Genomic DNA, 13272 nt, shown 5'->3' with positions numbered 1-13272 from the left:
CATGGCACATGGATTCTGCACTTGTGCAGTGGCTCAGAATTCCACCAGGAGTCAAAATTTTAAATATTAAAAGAAAATGAAGGATCTGTGTATGTTGGTTCTTTTTAATTGGTTTAGTTTAGCTGGTTCTTTGGATCTAACAGGGTCTTCAAATTCCTGCAACAAATTGTGATGTAGACTTTTTTGGGGGTATATTTACCGCTTAAAACAGAGGTGGGCAAACTATGGCCCGTGGGCCACATCCGGCCCGCGGAACCCTCCTGCCTGGCCCCTGAGCCTCCTGGCCTGGGAGGCTAGCCCCTGGCCCCTCCCCTGCTGTTCCTCCTCCCCTGCAACCTCAGCACGCCATGCTGCTGGTGTAGTGTATTAAACTGCTCCACGAAGGAATGTGCTACTGGTAGCAGTTACGGAGAGCAATTTACTACACTACACTGGCACAACGCTCTGGGTGGCAACACACTGGGCGGCGTGGCTGTAGTGCCACCAGACACCGGTGTTCTGTGCTGCATGGTAAGGGAGTGGGGGGGTTGGATAGAGGCCAGGGGAGTTCAGGGTGGTGGTCGGGAACGGGGGTGTGGATGGGGTCGGGATGGTCAGAGGGCGGGGAATGGGGAGGGTTGAATGGGGGCTGGGGTCCCGGGGGGGGGTTGGATGAGGTGGTGGTGGGCAGTCAGGGAACGGGGGGTGGGGGGTTGGATGGGGCAGGAGTCCTGGGGGGGGGGCCGTCAGGGAGCAAGAAGCAAGGGGGGAGGCAGATGGGGGGGGTACAGCCTCCCCTAACCGGCTCTCCATACAATTTCCGAAACCAAATGTGACCCTCGGGCCAAAAAGTTTGCCCCCCACCCCCCAGCTTAAACAGATACATTAAAATGTGTTAGACAACACAGGGGTATGTCTACACTGCAGTGTAAGCCTAGTGTTTGAACTCAGGCTCAAGCCTAATTCCCTTTTGTCTACACACACATTGTGCTGAACCTAGGTCCCAGGACCCCAGAGGGGTGGAGTGTCTGAGCCTGAATCAAGTCAGGATCCACGATTCGAGGCCTACTGCTTTTCAGGTAGACACTGCCCCACTGGACCCATACTCTGGGAGTCCTGCAAAAGTATTCCACACTCCACAGGCTGATTTTCTTTGTCCTCTGGACAGTCAAGTTTTCTCATGCTGCATCACGAAGAAAGGGCTAGAGCGGCCACATTTTGGAAGGGCTCTAGAAAGTCTGGGATGGGTGGTTGGACTTGGAGCTGCATAATGCAATGTAGATGCTGGAACCCTAGGTTGGGATCCATGGTTCAACAGTTCCTAGCTGGGGGTTGCAAATTATTGTAGACTCTCAAGCCCTAGGTTAACAAAACCAGGGTCTGCTATTTCAGGTTCTAGGGCTAACGTTGCAGTGTAGACATACCCACAGTGGTTAAAACCTGCAGGGCCCTGTCTGTGCTACAGCTCTCCATTGTTGCTGCCAGTGCTTGAGTTGCACCATTGTTGAACTGCAAGTCCTACATTTGGCAGTTAAGATAAATCCATTAAGTGTGAGATAACTCACGAGGAAATATGCAGTAGTTCTGGATTTAATTTGATTTTATTAAATTGTTACATTTCTTTTAAAAATTTAATGTAAATGGCCCTCTCCCGTTTTGATCAGATGTACTGTTGACAGCTTACCCCAAGATAAATGCACCAGGATAGAGTAGGAGTTAAAATCTTAACAAAACCTCTCATTGTTCCATAACCTTTTTAACTTTTTTCCCTTCCCCTGACAGGAAATGACCTAGAGGCCTTACAAATACATTTGTGCATTCTTGCTGCAGACTCTACAATTGAAGGCAAACTCAATCTGGAAGCACCACTTATTAATGTTATATTGGAAACAACTACCTCATCATACAGAAGGAAAAGAGAAGGCTTGCAATAATAAACGCTCTAGTTTTTAATAAGTTGTACTTGCAAAGTCTTCAGAAAACAAAACAGATTTTTTTTTTCAGTATTAAGAAGAGACACTACAAACAAACTGATTTGACAGACTGGATCTGTCAAGACATGGAAGATCTTTGATCTGCTGACATAAGGACTTTGTTTTTCAAGGAAAGAGTCTCTGCACTGCTTTTACAATCGCTGTTGATCGGTGGTTTTGTTCCACTCTTCCTGGTATTACTAGTTGGAAAGCTCCATTAAGGTATTACTCCTAAAAGATGATTTACGTTTTATGAACTTTTACATCAGGTGTCAACAAGTGCGGGCAAGGAAATTATAGGAGTTAGCTTTCTTCCCTTCATAGTGCATCTTATGTACAGAGTGGAATACTAAACGAGATAATTTTTTTTTTTTTTGAGATACTTGTTTGCTTTTTGAGTTCACTTTGTAACTGCAGCAGGGCTGCACTGAACACTGAAAATACTAAGTCAGCAAATCTGCTGCCTTTTTCACTGCTGATACAGATTATACAGACGCCTGCCCTTTTGAAATGCCTTTTATGAAACATATGTACACGGTCCTCTACTGTTACTATACATAACTACATTTCTGAGGAAGGAATTTGACAACTGATTGCTAATCCAAGGAATTTTTGAACAACTACTCACTTATGTATTGCTGTAGTGCACAGGAAAGTAAAATGGACTATAAGAGGCGCTTTTTGCTTGGCGGGTCCAAGCAAAAAGTGCAGCAACACCAGCAGTATCAAATGCCTGAGCTAGGCAGGACCCTGAGCGCACCGTTGGCATCCACTACCCCGGCTTCCCCTTTGGTCTCCTCAGCTGCTGCAGGCAGCTGCAACCACCCTGTGTCCCATACTACTCCGATTGCAGACATCCAGCAGGGAATCTCCAAATATCTGGATGCACTCAATGTGTTTTGCCGTGCGAGCACTTTCCTTACAGACCTTTTCAGCAGTGTATTTAGGAACTCACACTATTCAAAGGCAGCTATGCAACTGAAAGACGTGCAGGAACATGTCATGGAAGCAGCGAGTCGGCTCACGGCAGCAATAAAACCAGAAATAGCAAAAATGCTGATGGAGCTGAGTGCTGGAGCTGCAAACTTCAAAGATCAAAAGGAATTCAGCCTACAGGACATTGAGGTAAGTTACCATAGGTTATGATATTTTGCATGTGAAGTTCCCTGACCCCTTCTTTATTGTACTTATCATTGTAAGATCGGCCCCATCACCACTGTACCAAAGGTGTACCGCCTTCTGCTTTTTACGTTTCCTGAGAATTCTTTCCAAAATAAAAAGGAGGAAATTTATAAATGTTTTTATTTTCAAAATTTCGAAGGAGGAAAACATGGTAGAGATTTGCAGTGCATAATTTTATGATATATTAAATTGCATATTGGATATTTTTTCATTGTAAGACTGGCCCCACCACCACTGTACCAAAGGTGTACCACCTTCTGCTTTTACCTTTCCTGAGAATATAAATTTCCTCCTTTTTATTTTGGAAAGCAAACATTTTTATTTTCAAAATTTCAGAGGAGGAAAATATGGTAAAGAGATTTGCAGTGCATAATTTTGTGATACATTAAATTGCATATTGAATATTTTTTCCTGTGCAAGGTAAAATCATTTAAAAAAAAATTGCAATACATGTATAAGATATTTATCAGCTAGAACAAGTAAACTTTGTCTCTTCAGTTACACTGATTTTGAGCTGTACGAGAACCATGTTGAAGTCATTTGTTAAGAAAATATACTACTGTATGGTTTATTTCCGCATTATCATTGTTCTGTCAGAAGTAACAAATTGTGCTTTATTCATGGAGAACATGACTTTTGACAAACTGTTCACATGCATGACTTTTAGTGTGTTTGTATGTGAATGATCATTCAGTTACTGAAAAGTTTTTAAGGGACATCAATGACATACAGATATGTTTGTTTATTATTTAGTTTTGAATAGTAAAGGTCCCTATACAAGTCTCTTGGCTTCCTAATATGTAATCAGTAATATAACAAAAATCCCAGCAGCCTATAAAATAATTCAAACAGGAACTCAGCCAGCCAGCCACCTAGAAAAAAATTGCTTCTGCTCCCTTTGTCTCTTCGGGAAGCATACCCATAATCTTTTCCAAAAACAGCATGAAAAAAGTGAAAAGATTTTAAAAATAAGCTACAGATCGGAATTCTGTCATTAAATGGAAAAAATCACTTGTGATTTAAGAAAATATTTAACTGTACAGGGTGACTTAACTTAAAGCATTGTGTACTTTTAAACCAACCATCAGTAAAATGAATCCTATAAAGGAGAAAAGTGTGAACTAGTATTTCTAATGACATAATCTCAGAGAGACAGTACCGTATAAATTACATTGTATTTTATTTACTGCTTCTTATTGATGTGGACTGTTGGTAAGAGTGTGAAAAGGGATTATTTTTCATAGTTACTTGGTTTAAATTATAATATATACACATTAGTCTGTAGCAACTGTAATCTGAACTAATTTAAGACAAAATTCTGGTCACTGGCATATTTAAAAAAAAGTATTTAAACTTTGTAGTCTTTGTGAGACTTATCCGTATGTGCTCTGTAGTGTTCTCAGTGGTGGCAGATGACAGAACAAGAAGCAATGGTCTCAAGTTGCAGTGTGGGAGGCCTATGCTGGATATTAGGAAAAACTATTTCACTAGGAGGGTGGTGAAGCACTGGAATGGGTTACCTAGGGAGCTGGTGGAACCTGCATCCTTAGAGGTTTTTAAGGCCCAGCTTGACAAAGCCCTGCCTGGGATGATTTAGTTGGTGTTGGTCCTGCTTGGAGTAGGGGGTTGGACTAGATGACCTTCTGAGGTCTCTTCCAAACCTAATCTTCTATAAATCTATATTATTGTTAGTATTTATGAGCTGCCTATTGTAGTATTTGGATTCACCAGCTTCGGCTAGAAAGAAAAATTAGTGCTTGTATGATGTTTGTATTACAAAACATGTACATCATGTTGGTACAAATTCCATACAAAAGGTTAGGGTTAGTGTCTCTCTAATCTTAACATACAAATTTTGAATTTTATTTTATGCTTGAACTAATTTCATTATAGTCATTGTCTAGGACAGCAGTTCTCAAAATGTGGGTCACGGCCCCGTTTTAATGGGGTCACCAGGGCTGGTGTTAGACTCGCTGGGGCTCCAGGCTGAAGCCGAAGCCCAAGCAAATCCAGGGCCGGCATTAGACTTGCGGGGGCTCAGGCTGCGGCTTCAAGCCTGAAGCCCTCGGGCTGTGGCTTCAGCCGCATGTGGGTGGGTGGGTGGGTGGGTGTGGGGGGGTGGTCGTAGTAATTTTTGTTGTCAGAAGGGGGTTGCAGTGCAATGATGTTTGAGAACCATTGGTCTAGGAGATCTTTAATGACTCAGACGTCAAATAATTTTGTGAGCTACATTGTACTATACACTGCCTTTTCAAGCAGCCTTCTGTAGGTACACTTTAGGAGATGAAGCAGTTAACAGTAAAGCTAATTGATCTGAGAAATTTGGCTTATAATATTCAAGCAAACTTCCATTGTTACTGTGTTTTATATACTTTATTGTACAGTCTGATTGGTTTACTATACATTTGTCATATAAATGATTTTCATGTACTCTGATTTTCTTGCCACACACAGTAGAACACACTGCTGCACATGTTTGTCTAGTGTTTTCCACAATCTTATGTTCTGTTGTACTCTTTGAGGAATAGTATTGTGATCGTGAAATTAAAGACTATCTCAATGCTTATGCAAAATAGGGCAAGTTTTCTAAAAGAAAAAAATAGAGGAACTTCACTCTCCCAGACTTTGAAGCTCTGTTGTCCTGCAAAAAATTGGCAACAAAATGTGAAAATTCCAATCTAGACAAACAATTCCAGATGCTACCTGAACAACCTGTCATACAGACTTTAGAAGTCACTTGGGGAGAATCCCCTTTTTGTGAGCCTCAGTCTCTGCAATGTTTCTGAATTGTACTAAAGCGGGACTCCCTCTTGTTCACCTTGCACAGTGCCCATCAACTCTTAGCTCCTTGTACCTTACAAGGTCTTCAGAGGTTTGGCTTGGGCTTCAGCCCCATATCACCTGCATTAAACTATTAGGTAGCTAAATTAGCACTCAGGCCCTAGGCAGTGCTGTCTTCATTAGCTGCACTAGTCACAAATTTAGTGAGAAGATGTGCAGAACACTATTTTCAAATGTTTATAACTCAGTCAAATCAAACCACTTTTTACCGGAACACTCATATACCACAAGCCAAACTGAACTAGAGCCATACCAAATTTAAACTCTCTATACAGACCCCTTTAAACATTAAAGTTGTCATATTTTTAAAATTGCAAGAATTTTTGCTTAATGTGACAGGTGTTCCTTGCTGCTTTTGCTCAATATGGGTTGAGTTGGTTTTGCTCAAACTTTAATTTTTTTAAAATTACCCCCTCAGGCCTAGAGAGAAAATGGAAAATTCTAGTGTGGAAAGGTAAAAGTTTCCTGAAAGTTTGTGCAGGATTTGAAACCCCACTCTTTTGTTCACCCAGGGGGAGTAGAAAAACTGGATGAGCTAGCTGCCTGAGTCCAGCTGAGGATTCACTAGCTCAGTTTTTAGAGGGAAAGGGGAAAGAGAGGAGCAGAGCATGACAGGCACCATTTCCTTCAAGGGTGGGAGAGTGGTGCACAGTGTTTGAGGATACTGCTTTTCCTGAATATAAGGGAGTAGCAAACAGCAGAACAGTCCACCCATGTGGAAGCAGGGCTGGCCTTACCGTGAGGCGAACTGAGGCAGCCACCGCAGGTGCCAGACTGTGGGAGGGGTGCCACTAGGACCCAGAGTGTAGAAAATTGTGTATGCTACTGGTGCATATGTATTCTCTCTGCTCTAGATGCACAGAGGTGGTGGAGTGCTGTGCTGGAGGAAGGAGGGCACAAGAGACATTACAGGCAGGCAGGAGGAAAGGTGAGAGGGAATAACAGAAAGCAGCAGGAGCTGAAGGGAGAGAGAGAAGGAGGAGCCTCTTATGTACCTCTCTAGCACCCCCAGGAGCCTGGACTGATTAACACCAGCTTCTCAGGGAGCTTCCTGTTTCCTGCTGCTTCCCTGAACCCACTTGAGGAGAACAGGCAGTCAACTGAAGTAGTAGGAGCCAGTTAGGCCCTTAAGACGCTGATAGTTCCCTCACTCAGGCCCTGCTACTAGCCTGCTTATTTGTCCCCTTCATTTGAGTGTTGAGAGCCACTATAGCTGGCACAGAACAGAAGTCGTGAGAGAAAGAAGAAAACATCCCTCTGGGGCAGCATTCAGAAAAAGAAAGAAATCAAAGAAACTTTTCTATCTAAGCAGGAAGGAGCTCTCCTGAGATACATAGACACAATTGTTCATGGTGAGCCTTCCGGCCCCCGTGAGGATATGAGTTGTGAGGAGATGCCTGATCTTCCAGTTAGTCAGAGTGCAGGTGACCTGGCAGCTACTGCAGCATCCATATCTCCATCTCAAATGGATGTAACCATGCACATTCCTGAAGAAAAGTGCAGATCAGAGAAGAGTGCGATGGAGGCGCAAGAAGCAGCTGCTGCTGAGTTTAGTTCCTTAAGTCTAGATGATCCAGGACTGTGGACCCATTTAAGCAATAGGCTGAGGGACTTCCTTGTACTGCATGGGCAACAGCAAGTGAAAAACTTTGTGTTCCCCAAAGACAATGAAAGTAGAAGTTTCCATCCAACACATTACTGGCATGAAATCCCCAATGGTGACAAAGTGGAGAGGCCATGGCTTTATGTACTCAAAAACCCAGAATGCTGAATACCGTTTTTGTTGCAAATTCTTCCAGTCTAATGTTCCAGCGACATTGGGTTCTTCGGGAGCAAAGGACTGGAAAAATCTGACTAGAAATCTGGTATGCCATGAGAAGGCAGCAAATCGCTAGAGAGCATTCCAGGTGGAAAAAGCTTGAGATGAGACTAAGGTTAAAGGCCACCATCAGAGTCTCTTTACTGGCAAAATGTTCTGAAAAGGCTCATTGCTTGCTACCCAAAACCTAGCACTGTGTGGCACTTCAGATCAGCTGTATGTGCCAAACAATGGAAACGTCCTTAAAATTGTGGGGCTGATGGCTGAGTTTGGATGCTGTACTCCAGGAGCATCTAAGAAGAGTCACCACCCAAGAAATGTACACGTACCACTACCTTGGAAAAACAATTTAAAATGAGATCATACAGTTACTGGCAACAAAAGTCAAACAGCAAATTGTGGCAGATCTGAAGTCAGCAAGATATTACTCTGTTATTCTGGACTGCACACCTGACCTCAGCTGTACGGAACAAATGACTTTAATGGTGCCTTTTGTAACAACAACAGAACCCAGTGAAAATGTCCCTGCAATGGTGACTGTCAGTATTTTCTAGAATTTATTGACCTTGATGATCCTACAGGAGTTGGTATGACAAATGTGCTTCTTAAAAAGCTGGAGGATACGGGAATTGCGATAGCTGTCATGAGAGGTCAGGGCTACAATAATGGTGCCACTGAGAGGAAAGAACAGAGGCGTGCAGACACAGATCCGAGAGTTAAACCCTCGAACATTTTTTGTCCCATGCAGTTCTCATTCATTGAACTGGGTGGTCAGTGATGCAGCATCAGCTTCTAGTGATGCTGCTGAATTTTTTAATGTAATTCAAAGCATCTATGTATTTTTCTCTACATCAACTCATCAATGGCAAATTTTGAAGCAACATCTGGGAACATCCTCTCTGACGCTGAAACCACTAGTGCCACACGATGGGAAAGTCGAGTGGAGGTGATAAAGCCTATCAAACACCAAATTGGGAAGATAGATGATGCCACAGTTGCCATTATGGAGGATAATAATAACAGTTCTGACAGGAACTGTTCGTGGGAGAACAGTGGCAGAGGGAAATGGAATCACCAGAAACATACATAACTTCAAATTTCTGTGTGGCTTAGTGTTGTGGCATGACATACTATTTGAAATAAATGTAAGCAAGAGACTCCAAGGTGTTGACCTTGATATATCTGGAGCAATGGAACAACTGGACAAAGCAAAGTCATACCGACAGTCTTACTGGTCAGATGAGGGATTTCAAAACATTCTGAAGAGTGCACAGAAGTTGGCAGAGGAACTTTACACTGAAGCTATTTTCCCACCCATGCAAGAATACAAGAGTCACCAAAGAAGACGACATTTTGATTACAAGGCAAGGGATAATCCCATAAGAGACCCCAAACAACAATTCAAAGTAGAAAACTTTAACCAGGTGCTTGATAGTGCAATACAGTCAGTTGAAAAATGTTTCATGCAGCTCAAGGAACATGGCAGTATATTTGGGATGTTGTATGGTATTCCAAAACTCCTCACTGTACCTGAAGAAGACCTACACCAGTAATGCAGGGCACTAGAGACAGTGTTGACACATGATGACATGCGCAACATTGATGCGAGTGACTTAGGTATGAACTGAAAGCCCTTTCAAGATACATTCAGCAGGATCAACTCCAAAGGCTGTTCTGGAATATATGTGCACAAATAAGATGACCATCCTCTTTCCAAATGCTTTTGTTGCTCTGCGCATACTTCTAACATTTCCTTAACAGTTGCCAGTGGAGAACACAGGAGCTCCAAGCTGAAATTAATAAAAACACATCTACGCTCCACAATGACAGAGGAGAGGCTGGTCGGCCTTGCAACCATCTCAAGAGAGCATGAGCTGGCCCAGACTGTGGACCTTCAGGAAGCAGTTCAAATCTTTGCAACCAAGAAGGCACGGAAAGCACCACTTTGATTATTCAAACAGATAAAAATGCCAGTGTTTACTATGCAGACAAGAAAAGTTACATGTGCTGTTCAGGCGTTTGAAAGTTAAGTGTTACTTAAAATTTTTGAACAAGGCATTTTGAGTTGTTAGTTCTCCTTTATTGGGGTAGGTAGTAGAGCAGTACTATGAGAGGAGTAAAACAGGAAGAAGGCAGAATTGAGACCTTTCAAAGTTTTGGCCAAGCGAGGGAACAGGGGGGCGTCATTTGAGCTCCCCGCCTCAGGTGCCAAAATGTTGTGAACCGGCCCTGGGTAGAAGAGCATTTGGATGCAGAGGGGCCTACTGCATGTCCAGGGGGGTGACAGCCCCAGAAGAACCCTCCTGCAAAGAGGTCCCCAAATTATATATGGGGGACGATGGGGAGAAGTAATTTAGGGGGTAACCCAGAATTTATTAACACTGTGTGAGTTGATTTTATTTGATGGAGAAGGAAGAAGGATGTTGTGTTTTCAGGGGGAAGGAAGATGAGGCAATGTAAGTTGAATAGTCATGGCTTTGGTAGAAGGGATGCAGTCTTGGTGTATTTTTTTTATCTGGGCTGGTATGCTTTGACCTCAGGATAGCAGGTGCCGAGGACACTTTTCAAATCCTGATTAACATCAGCTGATTTGGGTTAGAATGAAACAAATGTAGCTGTAACTATAGCAATCATTACCAATCCCACTGTAATAAATTATTTCTGGCAGAACAGAAATGGCTTAGTCATAATGAGTCATCTACCAATGTATAAAAGGGGGTAACTTCTCCTGGTCCAGTTACTGTATTGGTGAGACGCTCTGAGCATGCACATTTTGTGTCGAGCTTCTTTACTTTCATCACTGCAAATGCTGAATTTCCCTCCTCTGCTCTCAAAAAAATCAAACCAAAATTCTTAAGAGTCTTGCGCCTTTGGTGGCAAGAAACGGATTGTATTGAAAGAGGAAGGAAATCAAGGGGAATTACTGTATATATTTACGTTCCTTAAGTTCCCTCTTCTCTTCCCTTAAACCCTAGTAGTATGGAACAGTGCACTGAAATTGGATTTCTGCTGATTGTCAGAATAAAAATAAAATACATGTTAAAAGCTGGATTTTTATAGTGATAAATGTTTGAACATTCCTCCATCCTACTGAGAGGTCTATGCACAAACAAATTAAATACAATGGGGAGAGGGGAATAAAGAATAAACTAATGTGAAACAATTCAAACCACTCTGAAATATGCAGTGTAAATCTTGTCTTGACTATGGATGGAGCTAATAAATTGAGTTACTGTCTCTTGTGATGTCAGGCCATATGTTCATCTTGGTCATAAACAAGAAGAAAACAGGAGTTGGGGCGCAAAATAATTAGATCTAAAATTGAGTTGCAATGTAAAGCTAATGGGAATTATTTTCTGCTTCTGTACATTAAAAGTACTTAAGATTTGTGTTCAATGAAAGGGTTCATAGAATAAAAGGATGTCTGAATAAAAATTCTGTTCTTCAGCATGTAGTTGCTTTAAAATTAAGTGTGGTTTTTTTCCTCCTAACAAGTAAAGTCCAGTTTCAGTCTTTTTGGCCACCTGTTGCATGGCTTGCCGATTTAGCTCCTGATTTCATCCAGATGAGACTCTGTTAGCAGGGAAAAGATGCTGGCCCGCTGTACAAAATGCTCTGTGGAGCTTGACATTCCTTGGCATTCTTCTGTTGCATGAGTCCCTGTTATCTCATAGTCTACCAATTTTTAAAATATCTTGTAACTGTCATGTGCATCCTGAGAGGTTTGAAAAAGCACTTTTGTTATAAAAGTAATTCATTCTTCCTAGCACTAACTTAATAAAAAAGTTAATTGTAGAATAATTAATATTTTTAATAGCAGTAAATATTGTACTAACACTGGCTGTATTTCTACTTCTGTGGGTCTTTGACCTTTAGCATGAATGAATGCTGTCATGTTGCCCTTCTCTCCTGATACTGTAAACACTAACATGGCTTAAACCGGAATCTTATAAATCTTATTGTATATCTAAAGGAAGGAAAGGTAACTTTTTGTTCTGGAAAAGCAGACTCTTTTGCTACAGTTGTCTACTTGGGATGTTGTAAGATCACTTTTTAAATTGCATGGAAGTTACTGGGCACTGTAAAAATGAGGAACATATTGTTCACTTTGTATAATGGCATGTGGGAGAGGGTGTTATCATATAATCTTTGTCCTCCAGTTTGAGCAATATCTGATTATTACCTTAATTATATTAGCTATTCCCATCTGGCCCCTCAAATGGGCAAAGAACCTATACGCAGTCTGATCATCCCCAAAGCTATTATCAAAAGTGCTGAAGAAGGGAGAATAAATACTGTGAAGAAATAAAGGTAGTTGGAAGCCAGATCTTAAACTTCAGTGAGTTAACTTTTTTTTTTTAAGTGAAAATTGTCATAATATAAAAGAGAAATGTGGAATTCAGGAGAAATTTATAACCTTGCTGTAGACATTGGAGTTAAAGCTTCTGACACATTCTGCTAAATTGCAAATTAGTGATTAATTGTAGCTACCACCAGCTCATTCACATTGTACAGAATCCACTCTCTATAAAATTCCATGGTCTGGAAATCTGCACAGAATCACTTGTTAACAATGAAATTTATGTAATGCTTTTCAGTGCACATAGTTTAGTATAGAGTTGTGAAATGGACAACTGTGTGACCCCATAAAGATAACGCTTCAGGAGAAGGTGAGGTCAGAGTGGCAAAATGTAACCCTGCATACTGACCTCTAGCATTGGATTGAATAGGTAAAATGTACTGTGGCTCCACACAAACCAAAACCATCTATTTTTAATTGCAGGAAATTGCTTGATTTCCACAACAGCTTTGTTAGTCACTGCTGTCAACTTTAAGAATATTACCATACGTGCAGTGCCTAGTAGTCAAGGTAGTACTCAATACTTAAATATTTTGCCATTCTTTACTTGTAAAGATTCAACACCATGATAGTATGCTCTCTGAGCTGCTTTGGTTTAGGAACTCCAGATTTCCAGTGGCATAAAGCATTTGATTTCTGATCTTACCAGTTCATAAAATATCAGAATTGTAAACTATCTGTAGTCCCACATTCCAACAGTGGTGCTTTACATTTCTCCAAGACTGAAGATGGCAAGTCTGTACCTTGCACAAATTTTGTTTTTAGCACTTGCACTGTTCTGTTTTTCCCAGTAGTGTGACTGGATGAGTGTCTTGGCCTTGTCTAACTTTGTCAAACAATGTCAAATGTCAGTCGAAAGGGTTGATTAGGATAACTTCGATCTCTTCGGTTATGCTGTGGTCCCATATAATCCGGACACTCAGATTATACCACTCACTAGCAGGTAAAATAAGGAAATAGTACCAAGATATATTAGTTATAAATATTGGTGCAACCTCAGTGTTCCTTTTTGGTCTCCTTTTTTTGTAGGCTAATAGTCTAATACAGTCGTCTTTAGTAGTACGGTATTGACAAGAGAGGGGTTTTTAATCGGAAAAAATGCTGATTTTTGCTAGTTA

At 41.4% G+C, this 13272-nt stretch overlaps 1 protein-coding gene across 1 annotated transcript in view; it reads left to right on the top strand.

The window, feature by feature from the left end:
- Positions 1-13272, top strand: part of GARRE1 (granule associated Rac and RHOG effector 1) — a 110215-nt gene that overhangs the window by 49220 nt on the left and 47723 nt on the right. The window contains exon 2 of the mRNA XM_074968762.1: positions 1762-3077. Within this exon, the coding sequence (XP_074824863.1) occupies positions 2583-3077 (495 nt within the window). The 5' untranslated portion in view covers positions 1762-2582. The remainder of the gene's footprint in view (positions 1-1761; positions 3078-13272) is intronic.

This window comes from Natator depressus, chromosome 12 (genome assembly GCF_965152275.1).
Source record: "Natator depressus isolate rNatDep1 chromosome 12, rNatDep2.hap1, whole genome shotgun sequence".
In the NCBI taxonomy this organism is placed as follows: Eukaryota; Metazoa; Chordata; order Testudines; family Cheloniidae; genus Natator; species Natator depressus.
Note: the sequence above shows the minus strand (reverse complement) of the source record. Positions and strands in the feature narration are given on the sequence as shown.